The 18,605-nt window shown below is 41.3% G+C and overlaps 1 protein-coding gene across 1 annotated transcript in view; it reads right to left on the bottom strand.

Moving 5' to 3' along the window:
• The window catches only part of LOC129816672 (contactin-associated protein-like 5), a 161,655-nt gene that overhangs the window by 39,943 nt on the left and 103,107 nt on the right, over positions 1-18,605 (bottom strand). The window contains exons 4-10 of the mRNA XM_055871434.1: positions 14,951-15,098; positions 8,793-8,996; positions 7,853-8,037; positions 5,170-5,313; positions 3,753-4,068; positions 2,533-2,676; positions 1,742-1,916 (exon numbers count right to left, since the gene is read on the bottom strand). Of these exons, the coding sequence (XP_055727409.1) occupies positions 1,742-1,916; positions 2,533-2,676; positions 3,753-4,068; positions 5,170-5,313; positions 7,853-8,037; positions 8,793-8,996; positions 14,951-15,098 (1,316 nt within the window). The remainder of the gene's footprint in view (positions 1-1,741; positions 1,917-2,532; positions 2,677-3,752; positions 4,069-5,169; positions 5,314-7,852; positions 8,038-8,792; positions 8,997-14,950; positions 15,099-18,605) is intronic.

Here is an 18,605-nt window from a genome sequence, read left to right as displayed (position 1 = left end):
GGCTTCCCGCAATAAGTTGGGTGAATTTTGGCCCATTCCTCCTGACAGAGCTTGTGTAACTGAGTCAGGTTTGAAGGCCTCCTTGCTCGCACACGCTTTTTCAGTTCTGCCCACAAATTTTCTATAGGATTGAGGTCAAGGCTTTGTGATGGCCACTCCAATTGTCAGGACCCGGTGCGAGAAACAGTCACTAATAATCGTCAGAACCCAGAAGATGAGGCAGACACAGCAGTACTAGAGATGGTGGTTTAATAAAAGAACAAAATCTTCAGGCAAAGAAACTAAATCCACAATGTCCAAAAATAAAGCCAAGAGGCACAAAATGGAAATCCTCCAAAATACAAAAGAAACTCCACAAAGTGGTAAAAAACAGCAGGGAAAAACAAACCTCAAAAGACTACTCAAATAATACACAAGAACTAAACCAGAGAACCTCTGGAAAATCCAACAAGAGAAATATCTGTATAAAACAAGGCTGGGGCTGGGTGCTAACTTACAAACACTGAGCAAGGAACTGAGGAACATACAGGGTTTAAATACTAACAAGGGAATGACCTACAGGTGCAAACAATAATTAGAGCAAGAAAAACAAAAGGTACAAAAAAGGTGCAATGGGGACATCTAGTGACCAAAACCCGAACAGTCTTGGCCAAAACCTGACACCAATACCTTGACTTTGTTGTCCTTAAGCCATTTTGCCACAACTTTGGAAGTATGCTTTGGGTCATTGTCCATTTAGAAGACCCATTTGCGACCAAGCTTTAACTTCCTGACTGATGTCTTGAGATATTGCTTCAATATATTCACATAATTTTCCTCCCTCATGATGCTATCTATTTTGTGAAGAGCACCAGTCCCTCCTGCAGCAAAGCACCCCCACAACAAGATGCTGCCACCCCCATGCTTCACGTTTGGGATGGTGCTCTTCAACTTGCAAGCCTCCCCCTTTCTCCTTCAAACATAACGATGGTCATTATGGCCAAACAGTTCTATTTTTGTTTCATCAGACCAGAGGACATTTCTCCAAAAAGTACAATATTTGTCCCCATGTGCAGTCGCAAACCGTAGGCTTTTTTAATGGTGGTTTTGGAGCGGTGGCATCTTCCTTGCTGAGCGGACTTTCAGGTTATGTCGATATACAGTTGTAGTCGGAAGTTTACATACACTTAGGTTGGGGTCTTTAAAACTCGTCTTTCACCACTCCACAAATGTCTTGTTAACAAACTATAGTTTTGGTAAGTCGGTTAGGACATCTACTTGGTGCATGACAAAAGTCATTTTTCCAACAATTGTTTACAGACAGATTATTTCACTGTATCACAATTCCAGTGGGTCAGAAGTTTACATACACTAAGTTGACTGTGCCTTTAAACAGCTTGGAAACACTTCAGAGTTTTTTCTATCCAAATATACTAATAATATACATATATTAGCAACTGGGACTGAGTAGCAGGCCGTTTACTCTGGACACCTAAGAAGTTTTAATGCTATATTGTAATTATTTCACCTCTATGGCCTATTTATTGCCTTACCTCCCTACATTTGCACACGCTGTAGATAGATTTTTCTATTGTGTTATTGACTGTATGTTTGTTTATGTGTAACTCTGTTGTTATTTTTGTCACACTGCTTTGCTTTATCTTGGCCAGGTCGCAGTTGTAAATGAGAACTTGTTCGCAACTGACCTACCTGGTTAAATAAAGGTGGATTTTTTTGTTTTTTACATTTAAAAAGGTGATACCTGTCATGGATGCCACATGTGTCAAACTGCAGCTCCTTGTAGTCTCCTAGTCGTCCTTGGTGCACCAGGTTCAGGTCCATGGGCTGGCTGTTGATGGAGAAGAGACGCATGCACCCCTGGAACGCCAATGTGGGGTTCTCACAGCCCGAGTCACTCGAGGGCAAGGAGGGGCAGCCTAATGGAACACACAGCAGAGGGATGTTTATGTAACCAAACATCTGCCAAATCAGCTTCTACTGTAATAATGCAACAAAAGAGGCTTACACAAATATGTTAAGATGCTAAGAGGGTGGTGTGCTGACTGATTTACTGACTGGAGACATACAAGTAGAAATTACGAAAACTGAAATGATTTAAACAGTACATGCACATTAATATAGTTTTTTTTCTTCTTCAGTGTGACAATCCTGTACAGTTTTTTAATCTCCGTTATGGCTGAGAGAGAAGTTGCCCCCCACCCCCCAAAAAAAGAGAGCAACTTTAAACATGTCAAGACATGCCACTATGCAAGTTGAAGCTTTTTAAAAACAGCTTAAAAAAACACCAGCTATCAGAAGATTTTAGATTCACATGGCATGTTCTGGGAAGCTAAAGTTTGTACAGGGATGTATTAAGTCAATCTCTGCCTAAAATGCATTGTCAACTCCACTAAGGGACTGAAGTGATGATGACAAAGAGTGAGACTTCGTAGCTATTACAGTTCACAGATGTATCAAGTCATTGAGTTTCTCCTGTAAATACCCAAGCATATTTTAAAATGTAACTTTTGGTCATACTATCTGTCCTCTTACCTCCGAAGTAGAGGCTGTCTCCTGCCTCCATGTGGTCTCCCAGCTCCATAGTTGAGGACGGCTCGTTGTCCAGAGTCATGGTGACCTGGAGACCGCGGGAACTGAGACTCGCAGAGTGCCACAGTCCATCATTCACTCTGTGACCTGTTGACACATGGGGTCAGTTATGAGATAAACAGTTTATAAAGACCCGATCTATCTCTGCATATGACTGGTTTTACAATAGCAACCACACTGTTACAAAAGCATTTTAAGAAAACTATTTTAGAGTACATTTTTATATTTATATTTCTAATCTTGTTTGTCTGCAACAAAGCTCTGCATTCAATCTGTTGCTGGTGTTGACTTTATGGCCCTCCCTACACGTTACACACACATTTCATATCGTTTCCCCCCACACTATCAAATAAACAAAGGATCACCCACAACCCCCAGTCTGTTGTGTTTGTGGTTCCATTTTGAGAAGGAACCAATGGAAAAATCTCAGAGGTATAATCTTTGCTTTTTGATTTAATTAAACTCAGGCTTTTACAGTGAAGGGCATCCAAGCTGTGTGTCTACAATCCCCTCTGTGCTTGCCATCTGCCTGCAGTGTTAGAGTGAAGTTGCAGGCTAAGAGAATTACCATGGAACACGATTAAATGCGCTATATTTCAAGAAGTAAATAGTTTGAAACAAACAAAAAAAAGCACACCTGGTGCAAACGTTGCCTCTGATAAGCCTCCGACATGCAATAGATTGGAGGATGACCTCAGCCTGTTTTTTCTGATCACATCTGGATTATGTTGCAGTGATTGAGATCAGTCCAAAATGACACAAACCTAACTATGTCTGTCTGCATGGAGGGATTCGGTGTTTTTGGATTTAGTTATTTCTACAGGATTAGTGAGACAGATCTCCCCATGGTGGGAAATGGACAAAACCAAATGCTTCTCATAATGTGTGAACTCAGAAGAGATAAGCACAGAGCCAACTGAATGGATTCTCTCTTATAATCTTTTCTCATAATCTTTACTATCACTATCAGACTATTTATGTGGAAAACCACAAACATTCTGAGTCACAAATGCCTTCTCTGCAATAATAAAATAGTTCTCATATTGTCTGCCTGCTTCACTGGAACAAAGAGCCTTTTCTACTCTGAGTCCCCATAGACAGAACCACTGATTCCAGCATAGAGTGGGTCTGGGTCAGCTAGACTAGGGGCTGTTGGCCCTCACCGGTGGAGACCTCTTCTTTCTGCTGGGCTGACTTGTGGTGGGTCAGGCGCAGCCGACTGTTACTGATCTGCAGCTCCAGTCTCTGGGGCTCCAGGGCCAGCCGACTGTTACTGATCTGCAGCTCCAGTCTCTGGGGCTCCAGGGCCAGCCGGGTGGAGAGCAGTAGCCCGTCTGGGTTCCACGTTCTGAACTGGAAACGCACTGCGAAGCCCCCCGAAGCAGACGGCGTGGCCGGGAGCGACAGGAAGCTGCTGCTGGAGCTCAGGAAGGTAGTGGACACCAGCTGAGGCTCAGAGCACGAGAAGGTCACATTGCCCTGGTGACACAAATGGAACACAGTCTTACAGTCACCTTGCCCTGATTCACATCAACTCTCAACATTTCAGGGTTAATTAAACAATTATGTCAACTCTGTAAGTGTAGTGCTGCTATTAATTACTACAAACACTCCCTCCCTTTCTAGAAAGGAGAGAGAGATGGAGAAAGAGACAAAAATAAGTACAGTATCGAGAGAGAGAAAGAGACGGAGAGACAGAGTATGAGGGGAAAATACAGAAAGAGATAGAGTGGGAGAGAGGGAGAACGAGGGAACGAGAGAGACAAAATGAACTCTACAGGGAGCAGGGTTAAATGTCACTGCCAGCCCCACTGTGACTCCTAGGGACAGGAAGAGCCAGTACAGAGGACATGAGTTCCTGTACACAGGAAAAGGTCAGAACAGTGTGGGGATGAACATATCATTGATCGCGGTGACATTGAGTGGCAGCAACTAAACCTTTCACAGGGACTCTTCCATCAACTCCACCAAACTTGATTTCAGAGTGATTCTGTTTCAATAGGCTGACACTGACTCACAGGATTATTGTGTTCGGGAATCATTGATAACTTTAGTTCTATTTCAGTGTTAGTGGATTTATTGTTAGAGGTAAGGTGAGATTTATTTGTGTTTGGGGCTCTAACACCACTGGGCCAGAAGGTTACTTAAAGTTAATATCCATTGAAGATGTCATTTAGGGTCTGCACTAGACCCTGACATATACCTTAAATAATGCAATCTACCTCTATCCTACTAATAATACTTCTATGCTGAATGGATCACTGGTTACAGCCCCTGCTCCAGCTCATCACTGAGCCCAGATCTCTTTTCCAAAACAAGAACAAAGAACACTGTTATCTCAGCTAAGAGTGGTTCTCGCCACGCACTCTGTAAATCCCTGCTTCCCTATCTGCAGTCTGACGGTTTATTACTCAACAAATGTTATGGTCCTTCGGCTCTCTAAGGTTATGTGCTGTTAGCCTCCACTTCTAACACAATGGAGCATTATCACGTACATAAGTGAATATATTGGTAATGCAGTGTAAAATAAACTTGGGCCTTGGCCTATACATTAAAAATGAATAGTTGAAAAGCTCTTACCACGCTGTAGATCTGAGGCTTGCGTCGCTTGGCTAGGTCGATGATGTTGATCCCATTGTAGTAGAGGTTCTCAATGCAGCCATGGAAGTTCTTCCTCAGGAAGGTACCAGGCTTACCTGGCAGTGGGATGCCCCCAAAGCTGAGCTATGATGAGGACAGAGGGTGAAGTATAGACATGTTAGAACAAAAAATAAGAAAAGTCCTTTGAGTGTCAGGTGTCACGTTGAAAAGACATTCTAAAGAGATGGACCAAGGGCTCTATTTTCATTAAAGGGGTGCTAGCGTCAAGAACACACTAGTTTGTAATTTCATCATGTAAAAACTGCCACGCTGGCATTTTCCAGCCCAAATGCCAGGTTCGGAAATTTACATGTCTTATATCAGCTCGCTTGCGCTCAGATGGGCGAAGTGGAAATATTTGAAGTGTTCCCTTAAAAACATGATCCAAAGTGCTAATTTCAGGCAGCAAACTGGATGCAGTTTATCACAGTGCCATCCGTTTTGTTACTAAAGCACCTTATACGACCCACCACTCCGACCTGTATGCCCTAGTCGGCTGGCCCTCGCTACATGTTCGTCGTCAGACCCACTGGCTCCAGGTCATCTACAAGGCTATGCTAGGTAAAGTGCCGCCTTATCTCAGTTCACTGGTCACGATGGCTACACCCACCCATAGCACGCGCTCCAGCAGGTGTATCTCACTGATCATCCCTAAAGCCAAAACCTAATTTGGCCGCCTTTCCTTCCAGTTCTCTGCTGCCTGCGACTGGAACGAATTGCAAAAATATCTGAAGTTGGAGACTTTTATCTTTTTTCAGCTAACCGATCGCTGCAGCTGTACATAGTCCATCGGTATATAGCCCACCCAATTTACCTACCTCACCCCCATACTGTTTATATTTATTTACTTTTCTGCTCTTTTGCACACCAGTATCTCTACTTGCACATGATCATCTGATGATTTATCACTCCAGTGTTAATCTGGTAAATTGTAATTATTCGATTTATTGCCTACCTCCTCATGCCTTTTTGCACACATTGTATATAGATTCTCTTTTTTCTACCATGTTATTGACTTGTTTATTGTTTTCTCCATGTGTAACTCTGTGTTGTTGTCTGTTCACACAGCTATGCTTTATCTTGGCCAGGTCGCAGTTGCAAATGAGAACTTGTTCTCAACTAGCCTACCTGGTTAAATAAAGGTGAAATAAAAAAATAAAAAATAAAAATATTTAAGAGCGGTAACGTAGTTGAGCCGGTTGAGGCATGGCGTGGGAGCCTGCCGAGCCAACCGAGGCTTGTGAGCCTCTCGAGCCAGCTGAGGCATCCCCGATTGCATCGGCAGCGGCACCCAGACCCAAAGTCACAAACAAAAAAATTGAATTGTGGCATTCTATAACAGTTCCGTAACCACAGATGCTGGGATACGGGAAACAAGTACAGGGTGAGGATTTAATATTAAATAGACATAAAACTAAACAAGACCAGCGTCTGGACAAGAGAAACAAAACAACATCATTGCAGACACAAAAATGAAACTGAGGAAGTGACAGATATAGGGGAGGCAATCAATGACGTGATGGAGTCCAGGTGAGTCGGATGAAGCGCTGGTGCGCGTAACGATGGTGACAGGTGTGCGTAATGATGAGCAGCCTGGCGACCTTGAACGCCAGAGAGGGGGAGTGGGTACAGCCGTGACAAGCATAGCCTTCCCTCCTCTCAATTAAGGCTTTTTTGTTGTCTGCCCAATGCAATCGCGAAGTAGTCAAGACTGTCAATAAAGGGTTTGGCTCCTGAGACCGCTTGGAAATAAATCTTAATCACCAAAGCAGGCCCACATTACTTCAAACACGCAGGTCCCGTTTTGGATGTGTGTAAAACCCTCCATAGTCTGCGTTGTTTTAATAGTAAATGCCCACGGGGAGAAATGATGGTGCCTGTAAGTGTGATCAAGCCTATATAAAACAAGTTATTGTTTCATTTTGTTCAGAATTTGATTAGAATTATTCGTTTTCTTTTTAGGCCTTATCAAAAATGAATTGAATCTTGCTTATTGACAATATTTGGTATGCCCATGCTCAGCCAAAAAAGGCAATTTACACTAGGCCTAGCCCCTATATCAGCATGAATGCTATTGAAGCCTTGCAAATACTTAGAATAATGTGGTCTGCAAATGGGTTCAAGTTAACCTATTTAGCAAAGATGGAATAGGTCTACATTTTGTTATTTCGTTTCTGTAAACCATTTAACAAACTATAACGGATTAACATTGGAATTGGAGTTGACTCCAAGGCAATACATAAAAGACAAAAAAATAAAAAACAGAAGAAACCACATATTTTGCCATGTAGCACGTTCTGATTGGCCAGTGAGGGGCCAAGTCTCGACACACGCACAACTTGCTTATTCATCAAAACCCAGGACTTTCACGTCAACGCCAGAATGTGCGCCGATAATTGTGATAGTCAAAATAAAATAAAAATCGGACACACTTCTGAAACTATAGTGCTACCGCCAAGCATCTAGATTTACCATTGCATTAGGTTTGTTAAAACAGAACCCCAAGTATTATTCTTAATCTTACCATGGCATAAGTTTACAGTGTTTTTCTGACTGGGTGCTGCTGGTGTAATCTTTTCAGACCTACTGTAAAGGAATATTCTGGATGTTTGGATAGACACACCTCATAGTCCACCTCCAGGGAGTCTCCTTCCCCCTTGGTCCTGAAGTGCTGTGTGTGGGTGTCCACGGTGAGGTTGACCTGCTTGTTGAAGCGCTCGATGAGGACAGAGTGCCAGTGCTGGTCGTCCAGAAGACTGCTGAGAGTGACCGCAACACGACCACTGCTGAACCGCAGCGTAGTGTCATCTGAAGACAGAGAACAAGATCATATTGTCACTTTGATATAGATCATAAAACAGTCCAGTATATTGAGGAAAGAAGAGGTCTGAAAGAATGTGCTCACAAGACATTCCCAAAACAGAGCACTAGAACAGTCTTCCCCAGACTCAGCTGTTCACAATGTGGATCTTTATGGATGATAACATTGATCGTTATACAGTTGCCATAGGGACCGTATTGATTTGATTTGTATTGAAAGAAGAGGTGCTCTCATAGGAAGTGCAGACAAGACCAGTCATTTAAGAATTCTCTTTCCCAGCTCAGCTGCTCACAATATGGATCCTTAACAGTCTGAGTCTATTTTGTAAATGGAGCTCAGGATCAGTGGTAACTGGAAGGTTATCAGAACACAAACATCCAATTACCCTCCCAGACTGCTGCCCAGTCTGCTTTTACATAGTTCAAATGACTATTTAATCCTTACCCAGAAAACCTTCTGTCCTGTTACACATGACCTTTGACTCATTGACCTCTGCGAGATTACCTTTACCAGCAGGTTGAGGTAGAGGGCCAGCCTGCCCCGGTGTGACTAACTCACCCAGGTTGAGGTGGAGGGCCAGCCTGGCCCGGTGTGGCTAACTCACCCAGGTTGAGGTAGAGGGCCAGCCTACCCCGGTGTGACTAACTCACCCAGGTTGAGGTAGGGGGCCAGCCTGGCCCGGTGTGGCTAACTCACCCAGGTTGAGGTGGAGGGCCAGCCTGGCCCGGTGTGACCAACTCACCCAGGTTGAGGTAGAGAGCCAGCCTGCCCCGGTGCAGCTCCAGTGTGATGTAGTCGCCCCTCTGACCCTCTCCATGGAGCAGCACCCCCTCAGCCTGGCGGCTCTTGAAGCTCAGCGAGATCACATCCTTCACCGTGCTCATGGACTTCTGGTTAAACCGGTAGAGCAGCGAGCTTCTGCCATCAAAGTCTGCCACGTACGATTCTAGGGGATTGAGAGAAGATCAAAGAATCATGGTGTTTTCGAAAATTGCCCCAACGATAGCTCTCTCTGTCACGTCTGAGCTGTGAGTTTGCTGTTGCCCCTAATTTTGAGGCGAATTCAAGTGGCAAGTCCCATTTCTTTCTTTTCACCACAACTTTTGATTGGAAGTATATGTCAATCTTGCAATTTTTTTTAGGTACTTTTATCACAACTCTCTAGCTCTGTCTAATAGATTCTCTAACACTGGGTCTCTGCTCAGTGCTCAGTTCATGTGGATGGGCCTGAACTGAAGACATAATGTAGTAAGTTACAGCAGCAGGGGAAATGTTGAATTCCTGTTTATTTTCTGATAGGATTCAGTTTGTGTAAGTAAAGCTGTCTGAGTAAATAATGCAATCTCTAACATGCACCTGCTATTCCAATGCAGAACATAAGAAGGGTGATGTGCCTAGAGAAACAAGGGAAGCTATGAGTAGAAGACATGTTTGGGCAAGCTGTTCAAAAAATGTTTGCTTTACATTGTATCATATACATGACTATGCAAATAGCCTTTGGAACTATCACTTATTTAAAGAATGCCTAACACATTCATGAACACACAAACAACAGGCTAGAATTCCCCTAGCTTTTTCGAATGGTTTACTCAATCTAATGAGACAGTATTGTGTTTCAGTGGAAGTCACCGTGGGATAAAGAAGGCTAGGATTAATTTAAACTCCAAGGTTTTTACCCATATGTATATACCCAAATATGAAAAGTTAATAACTTAGCTGGTATGAGATGTATATACAGTTGAAGTCGGAAGTTTACATACACTTAGGTTGGAGTCATTAATACTTGTTTTTCAACCACTCCACAAATGTCTTGTTGACTTCTGAAGGTAATTGGTTGCACCAGATCTTATTTAGGGGCTTCATAGCAAAGGGGATGAATACATACTGTATGCACGGACCACTTTTCAGTTTGAAATTTTGTATTTATTTTTTAACTATTTTTTTACCCATTTCACTTCACCAATGTTGACTATTTTGTGTATGTCCATTACATGTAATCCAAATAAAAATCTATTTAAATTACAGGTTGTAATGCAACAAAATAGGAAAAATGCCAAGGGGGTGAATACATTTGCAAGGCACTGTATGTATGTATGTATGTATGTATGTATGTATGTATGTATGTATGTATGTATGTATGTATGTATGTATGTATGTATGTATGTATGTATGTATGTATGTATGAATGTGACATCTAGATATGTATTAACTATTAGTTATTTATTGTGTAGGCTGCTATCCTACTTGAAATAAAATTATGTGAGAGAGAAAAATGGCCACGTTAGCTACCGCAGGCGACACGACCATGATACACAAATAGGAAGAAACCTCAGGTTGGCAGGCACGTTGATACAACACCGGCTTATCGACTCGTCGTGCAGCCCAATCAGCCACACGAAACGGTCTTGAGAGGCAACAAATCTCCCCAGTTAGCTGATTCGCTTTTCATACATCCACTCCTTTCGACACACCTACTGGCCCATACTCCGCTCGCCATATTGGGCTGCAGTGACCCATACTTGGATGATGAGGGCCAGCCCACCGAAACAACTATGCAAAAGGTGCAAGGGAGGTTTAGTTGCAAAACGACATGAAAAAAACTATTTTACACATGACATTTGCATTGTAACATTATTCTACTCGCAACTAAATTCAGAAATTATTTTTATTGACAATGACATGAATGTAGTGGAAAAAAGAGAGTGAACAAATGTCAACGATGATGAAGGCCCGTGATGAAGATGCCTCTAATGACTTGCTGGCACAGAGGCCCAGCATGATGACTCAATGATGATTTATGGCATTGTTTGAATGGCAGACCATCCATGGGCTATCATAGGGGTCAAACACACCTTATCTGTGGTAATCTCGATGAAGAGACATTCCCACAGAAGTCCTAGGGTCACTAAAGCCAGGAGAGTTGTGAAGACTGATGAAACTTGAAACGACGCAGTGAATGTTACTGTGTGAATTAAATTGTCATGTTTGGATTGTTTCATGAGTTCATAAAGAACTGTCACGTTCTGACCTTAGTTCCTTTGTTTAGTCTTTTGTTTTAGTGTGGTCAGGGCGTGAGTTGGTTGGGTTGTCTATGTTCGTTTTTCTATGATTTTCTATTTCTGTGTTTGGCCTGATATGGTTCTCAATCAGAGGCAGCTGTTCATCGTTGTCCCTGATTGGGAACCATATTTAGGTAGCCTGTTTTCTGTTGGGTTTTGTGGGTGGTTATTTTCAGTCTTTATGTGTCTGCACCAGACAGAACTGTTTTCGGTTGTTTCTTTCTTGTTTTGTTATTCAGTGTTCAGTTTTGATTATTATTAAATATCTTGAACACTTACCACGCTGCACCTTGGTCCTCACCTTCTTCCACCGACGACAGCCGTTACAAGAACTTTGAATTTTGATATGTTTCATTGTACTTACTGTAAGTGCTATGGATGTATCGTTACAGGGAAACTGTTATCCAGTTCGTGGGTTGGCGGATAGTTCAAAGAGGAGCAACACAGAGAGGTGCTCCTATCAAACAGTGAATAATGTATCATACATACAATAGAGAATGCGTGTGAAGTGTTATGCCTTTTGTTTTGGGCAAAGTGATGTTAATTAGACGATGGGAGATACTGGGATTCGGTGCTCTTGGAAGAACAAAAGTTGGGTTTAAAATGTCAATCATGGAGTCATTTGTAAACCGATCCGCTGATGTACAGTTGAAATCGGAACTTTAAATAAAACTCGTTTTTCAACCACTCCACAAATGTCTTGTTAACAAACTATAGTTTTGGCAAGTCGGTTAGGACATCTACTTTGTGTCATTTTCCCCAAAATTGTTTACAGACAAATCATTTTACTTATATCTGTATCACAATTCCAGTGGGTCAGAAGTTTACATACAAAGTTGACAGTTCCTTTAAACTGCTTGAAAAATTCCAGAAAATGATGTCATGGATTTAGATTCTTCTGATAGGCTAATTGACATAATTTTAGTCAATTGGAGGTGTACCTGTGGATGTATTTCAAGGCCTACATTCAAACTCAGTTCCTCTTTGCTTGACATCATGGGAAAATCAAAAGAAATCAGCCAAGACCTCAGAAAAAAATTGTAGACCTCCACAAGACTGGTTCATCCTTGGGAGCAATTTCCAAATGCCTGAAGGTACCACGTTCATCTGTACAAACAATATTCCCCATTATAAACACAATGGGACCACACAGCCGTCATACCACTCAGGAAGGAGACACGTTCTGTTTCCTATCTGTATCCACAGTAAAACAAGTCCTATATCGACATAACCTGAAAGGCCACTGAGCAAGGAAGAAGCCACTGCTTAAAAACCGCCATAGAAAAGCCAGACTATGGTTTGCAACTGCACATGGGGACAAATATCGTACTTTTTGGAGAAATGTACTCTGTTCTGATTAAACAAAAATAGAACTGTTTGGCCATAATGACCATTGTTATGTTATGAGGAAAAAGGAGGAGGCTTGCAAGCCGAAGAGCACCATGCCAACCGTGAAGCATGGGGGGTGGCAGCATCATGTTTTGGGGGTGCTTTGCTGCAGGAGGGACTGGTGCACTTCACAAAATATATGGCATCATGAGGCAGGAAAATTATGTGGATATATTGAAGCAATATCTCCAGACATCAGTCAGGAAGTTAAAGCTTGGTCACGAATGGGTCTTCCAAATGGACAATTCCCCCCAGCATATTCCAAAGTTTTGGCAAAATGACTTAAGGACAACAAAGTCAAGGTATTGGAGTGGCCATCACAAAGCCCTGATCTCAATCCCATAGAAAATGTGTGGGCTGAACTGAAAAAGTGTGTGCGAGCAAGGAGGCCTACAAACCTGACTCAGTTACACCAGCTCTGTCAGGTGGAATGGGCCAAAATTCACTCAACCTATTGTGGGAAGCTTGTGGTTGGCTGCACGAAACATTTGACCCAAGTTTAACAATTTAAAGGCAATGCTACCAAATACTAATTGAGTGTATGTAAACTTCTGACCCACTGGGAATGTGATGAAAGAAATAAAAGCTGAAATAGATAATTCTCTACTATTATTCTGACATTTCACATTCTTAAAATAAAGTGGTGATCCTAACTGACCTAAGACAGTGAATTTTTACTAGGATTATATGTAAGGATTTGTGAAAAACTGAGTTTAAATGTATTTGGCTAAGGTGTATGTCAACTTCCGACTTCAACTGTACATAACCATGCTATCAATTACAACAGGGCACTGTCAATGATGGGGAACGCTCAGAACAGTAGTGACAACAGTTCAAGTGATTATTAGTGAAAATAACTCCGATTTGTGAACCCTTTATCGATCAGGGGCAGGTGAACGAAATCCAAAATGAGATAAACATGGGATAGACATGGACTTGAGTCTACAGATGAATTTTTCTCCAGATGTTTTATAGGAATAAAGACTTGCTAAATTTTACATGTCCCTCTGTGCATCCTCTGTGACTTTAAGGAAGATTTTAAACCGCTCAATCGCAACATTTATTAACATTTTCATCATCATTGTAAAGGCCTTGTTATTTTGTTGCTTTGACAAAGTCATTGCTGTGTGATTAATTTAAAGGTAAAAAACTACAAAAAAGAGTTAGCAAAATTAAGGCATCATTCCAGGAGACTACCTCATGAAGCTGGATGAGAGAATGCCAAGAGTGTGCAAAGCGGTCATTCAAGGCAGACAGTGGCTATTTGAAGAATCTCAATATAAAATATATTTTGATTTGTTTAACCCTTTTTTGATTACTACATGATTCCATATGTGTTATTTCATAGTTTTGATGTCTTCACTATTATTCTACAATTAAGAAAATAGTAAAATAAAGAAAAGCCCTTGAAAGAGTAGGTGTGTCCAAACTTTTGACCGGTAGTGTATAGATAGATATATACAGTATATATATATATTTTGTAAGTTACAGTACTTAAAAGGTGGAACGGCCCATAAGTGCAAGTTTGCCATCTATGACATGTTCAATGGTATTGCATGGCTCTTCATTTGCTTGCTATTAGAGCACCCCGGAGTTACATTTTTTACAGTTTAATTGAAATGAGGTGCTGGTGATGCTGCATGTATTAGCAGAGCACACATTCATCCAACATGAATACAGGGATCATGCTGTGGTACCATTCGGCATTATATGAAAGTGCTCGCCTGGGAATAATTATAACTGTCATGGTGCAGTATTTCACTGGCTGATCCAGTTAGTGCTACTTCAGAATGTGTGTGAAAGGCGTCCCAGTGAATCCCCTTTATTTATTTAGCATTACCCAGGCAGGGACCGGCTCTTAACTGGCACGCCTGCCTGGCTGTCGCTGTCTACCTCTATTAGCTGGTAGGATTGTGTTTCGGTCAGCATTTGCTTTGATCTTGTTTGAAGTAAAAATGTCTCTTCACTTTGCAGACACTCTATACAGTATCTCTTTAAATAGTGTGCGAAACAGGATGGTTACAGGATGGTTACACAATGGTTACAGGATGGTTACACAATGGTTACAGGATGGTTACACAATGGTTACAGGATGGTTACACAATGATTACAGGATGGTTACACAATGGTTACAATGACATAATGCTATTTTCTCATGGAAACCACTGTCAACAAGGGGATACAACCAACCCCATGATAGATGGCATGCTTAAACAAGCCTCAATGTCATCCGTAATAGATGTTAGGTCTGACCACACTCTTGTTAGAACATGTTTCCTTACAGTCCAGGAGTCCCCCGTATTATCACATGAGTTCAGAATTCAGAATCACAGATGGCAGAATATGATGATATTAGCTGAACGTGTTTGTGTTCTGTAAGAGCTGGTGGTCACTTTAATGTAGTCACTGTCTATATGGTCTGAATGTAAGGGCTGGTGGTCTGATCACTCACTGTAGGCACAGCCGTAGACTTCCACTCTGAGTCCCACCCAGCCACTGGGGTTCCAGTCCAGGGGGACGAAGCGCAGGAAGCGGCTTCTAATAGAGTGGGACAACTTGTGGTGGACGACACCGTCAGCGTTCACGTTCCCCACAAACCTCTGCAGACAAACAGAGGAGGAAGAGGGAGAGCAGGGGGAGAGGAGAGGGAGAGAACAGGCAGGATTTAATAAGATGTAAAAAGTTTCTCAGTGTTCATGCAGCGTCACTACATTTACCCTGTTGAGTGAGGTTTATGACCCCCCCCATAAATACCTTTCCCCCTTTTCTCTCCACTAGACAGAATGCACTCTTGGAATGCCCTTTGTTAACTTCTCTAGGATAAGGAGAAGATAAGATATGCATATTATTAGTAGATTTGGATAGAAAACACTCTGAAGTTTCTAAAAAAGTTTGAATCATGTCTGTGAGTATAACAGAACTTATTTAGCAGGCGAAACCCCGAGGACAAACCATTCAGATTTTTTTTCTTTTGAGGTCACTCTTTTCAATGGGTTTTCATTGGGAATCCAGATTTCTAATTGACCTTCTTGCAGTTCCTACCGCTTCAGTCGTTAGAAATTGGTTAAGGTCTTTCCCTTTGTGTAATGAAGAAGTACGGCCATCTTGAACGAGGGTCACTTGAAGTGTACTGTTTGTTAGAGGCGCGTGACCAGAAAGCTAGCTACAGTTTATTTTAATCCTGTATTGAACACAGATCATCCCGTCTTCAATTTTATCGATTATTTACGTAAAAAAATACCTAAAGTTGTTTGAAATGTTTTGGCAAAGTTTACAGGTCAATTTTGAGATATTTTGTAGTCACGTTGCACAAGTTGGAACCGGTGTTTTTCTGGATCAATCGCGCCAATTAAATGGACATTTTGGATATATATCGACGGAATTAATCGAACAAAAGGACCATTTGTGATGTTTATGGAACACATTGGAGTGCCAAAAACAGAAGCTCGTCAAAGGTAAGGCATGAAATATATTTTTATTTCTGCGTTTTGTGTCGCGCCTGCAGGGTTGAAATATGCTTCTCTCTCTTTGTTTACTCGCATCGTTTGCTTTCGCCGAAAAGCCTATTTGAATTCTGACATGTTGGCTGGATTCATAACAAGAGTAGCTTTAATTTGGTATCTTTCATGTGTGATTTAATGAAAGTTAGATTTTTATAGTAATTTATTTGAATTTGGCATTTTCTCTGGCTTTTGGCCAAGTGAGACAGTAGCGTCCCGCCTAAACTCAGATCTTTGGATATAAATATGAACTTTACCGAACAAAACATTCATGTATTGTGTAACATGAAGTTCTAAGAGTGTCATCTGATGAAGATCATCAAAGGTTAGTGATTAATTTTCTCTATTTCTGCTTTTTGTTACTCCTCTCTTTGGCTGGAAAAATGGCTGTGTTTTTCTGTGACTTGGCTCTGACCTAACATAATCGTTTGGTGTGCTTTCGTCGTAAAGCCTATTTGAATTCTGACATGTTGGCTGGATTCACAACAAGTGTAGCTTTAATTTGGTATCTTTCATGTGTGATTCATGAAAGTTAGATTTTTATAGTAATTTATTTGAATTTGGCGCTCTGCATTTTTACTGGCTTTTGGCCAAGTGGGACGTTAGCGTCCCACATATCCCAGAGAAGTTAACATAGAGAGAGTATGGTAACATTAACAGTTTTGGGAAAGGTACAATATTTCAGTAATCCAACCAGTTGAAAGTGTCCGTTGGTACTTAAAGAATATGATGTCAGATCAGTTGGTGTCTGGGACATTATATCTGATGATAGGACGACAGAAATTGTATCTTGGAAAGTCTACACATTATAGTTATCAGATTCACATGGAATTGTTGTGCAATTTAAATGTTTAAATATGAAACTATTTGTGAAAAGATGAAATGTAATTTTAGCTTCTAAATGAGAGAATTGTTTTCATATGTAAACTATGCTCACTCAGTGGCTACGCCTGAATGAACAGACATTGGTTGAGAACTATAAAACAAGCCCTTCTCTCCCCCAATACAAAAGCCCGTTGTCTCAAGTCAACCTTAGTTCCCGACGACGTGAGGACTGGTGTCCATACGATTAAAAGGGCTAATTTCAACGTGGAGGTGACAATCACCAAGCTAGAAGGATGAATTTCTACTAGACCAGCCAGAATTCAACGTGATCTGATTATGGAAAATCGGTATGAACTTTGAACTCTTATTCACTAAAGAAGAAGTGATACATCCTAGAAGTCGAATTATCATCTGCAGCTGTAAACATACGTAGCCTAGGAAAGGACAGACAATCTCCAAATAAGAACAACAGGGTACAACGTATCCGCCCTACAACACTACGACCAGAAATATTCTTCAAAGGACACGGGCGATCTCTGCTGGGTAAAGCAGTCTTCCATCTTCGACCCATCTATCGAAGCGCAGCTCAGAGTAAATATATATGTTGCATTTTCCTTTTCCGAATGGGCGGTTATTAGAATGCATAAGATTCTTTATTTACGATAGCATAGCTTCTCAAGGTCCGATAGAGACCCAATTCCGTTTGTCCCTCAGTCTTCCCGCTCTTTAATTCAAACCCAACCCCCTTTCTTTGTGTAACCAGCCGTCATATTGGTTTCGTCCGCTAGGGACTTTTTCTTTCATGACATGATTAGTACTTGATGTATGATCCATCCTGTGTACATGTAATTCTGTGTGATTATTTAGGTATTTAGTAAATAAATAATTAAGCTCATTTTTGTATTGCTGATTCAACTTGTTAGCCAGGGTTCGTGAAGATAACCAATAATTTTACGACGTTCAGATGAGACTGAATAAGGTGACGATTAATAATTGACTGCTATTGATATGAAATATCTTCAGATCTTTAAGAGTTTATTCAGAAGACAGCAGCTCTATAAACACACTCCGTGGTGCCCCAGGTTATTAACGAGCGAATTGTTGCAATCACGTAATCAATCAAACTTTAGGTAATCAATTTGATAAAATGCCTGTCACATAATTTAATCAGTCAGAGACACGACAACGGTAAAGGTCAAAATTACAGTACACCTACTGTAATATTAATACGGTATCAAAGCAAGTACTGTGTAATACAATACACAATACAATAAACTCTATCGTGATCAGAATGAATGACTGAAATGCATTGAGGAGAGGGGTTTGTACCTCACAGTATTTTACTGTAATTACATCGGCTTGGTGCAAGCAGATTGGCTGCTAGGTAAAGTGTTTACACATCACAGCGTATTAATGAATATTTGGTGAATTATATCACTTGCACTTCTATAGGCCTTAACAAAGACTTCCAAACTGGAAGCGACAATAGGGCAAAATAAACCAAAAGGAAATTGCAAAAAGCTCAATCATTTCAGGCTTAAGACTTGCTGCCACTCCAAACCATCCGCTATACATTTTAAATTAGTGGGGCACTATAAATACATAGGAGTTCAATTGGTACAGCCTTCTCACTCACGGGTGCAACAAATATAGCCTCTTACAAGGCACGCCTCCAAATATGTTAATGACTCAGAAACAACAATATCATGAGCCCACAAGTGATCAGAAGTGTTTTGGAACTCCAAAGATACGGTGCGATAATGTATTCTGTGCGATGGAATT

The sequence above is a fragment of the Salvelinus fontinalis genome, chromosome 19, assembly GCF_029448725.1.
Source record: "Salvelinus fontinalis isolate EN_2023a chromosome 19, ASM2944872v1, whole genome shotgun sequence".
Taxonomy (NCBI): Eukaryota; Metazoa; Chordata; class Actinopteri; order Salmoniformes; family Salmonidae; genus Salvelinus; species Salvelinus fontinalis.
The sequence above is the reverse complement of the archived record's forward strand: the minus strand, read 5'-3'. Positions and strand labels throughout refer to the sequence as shown.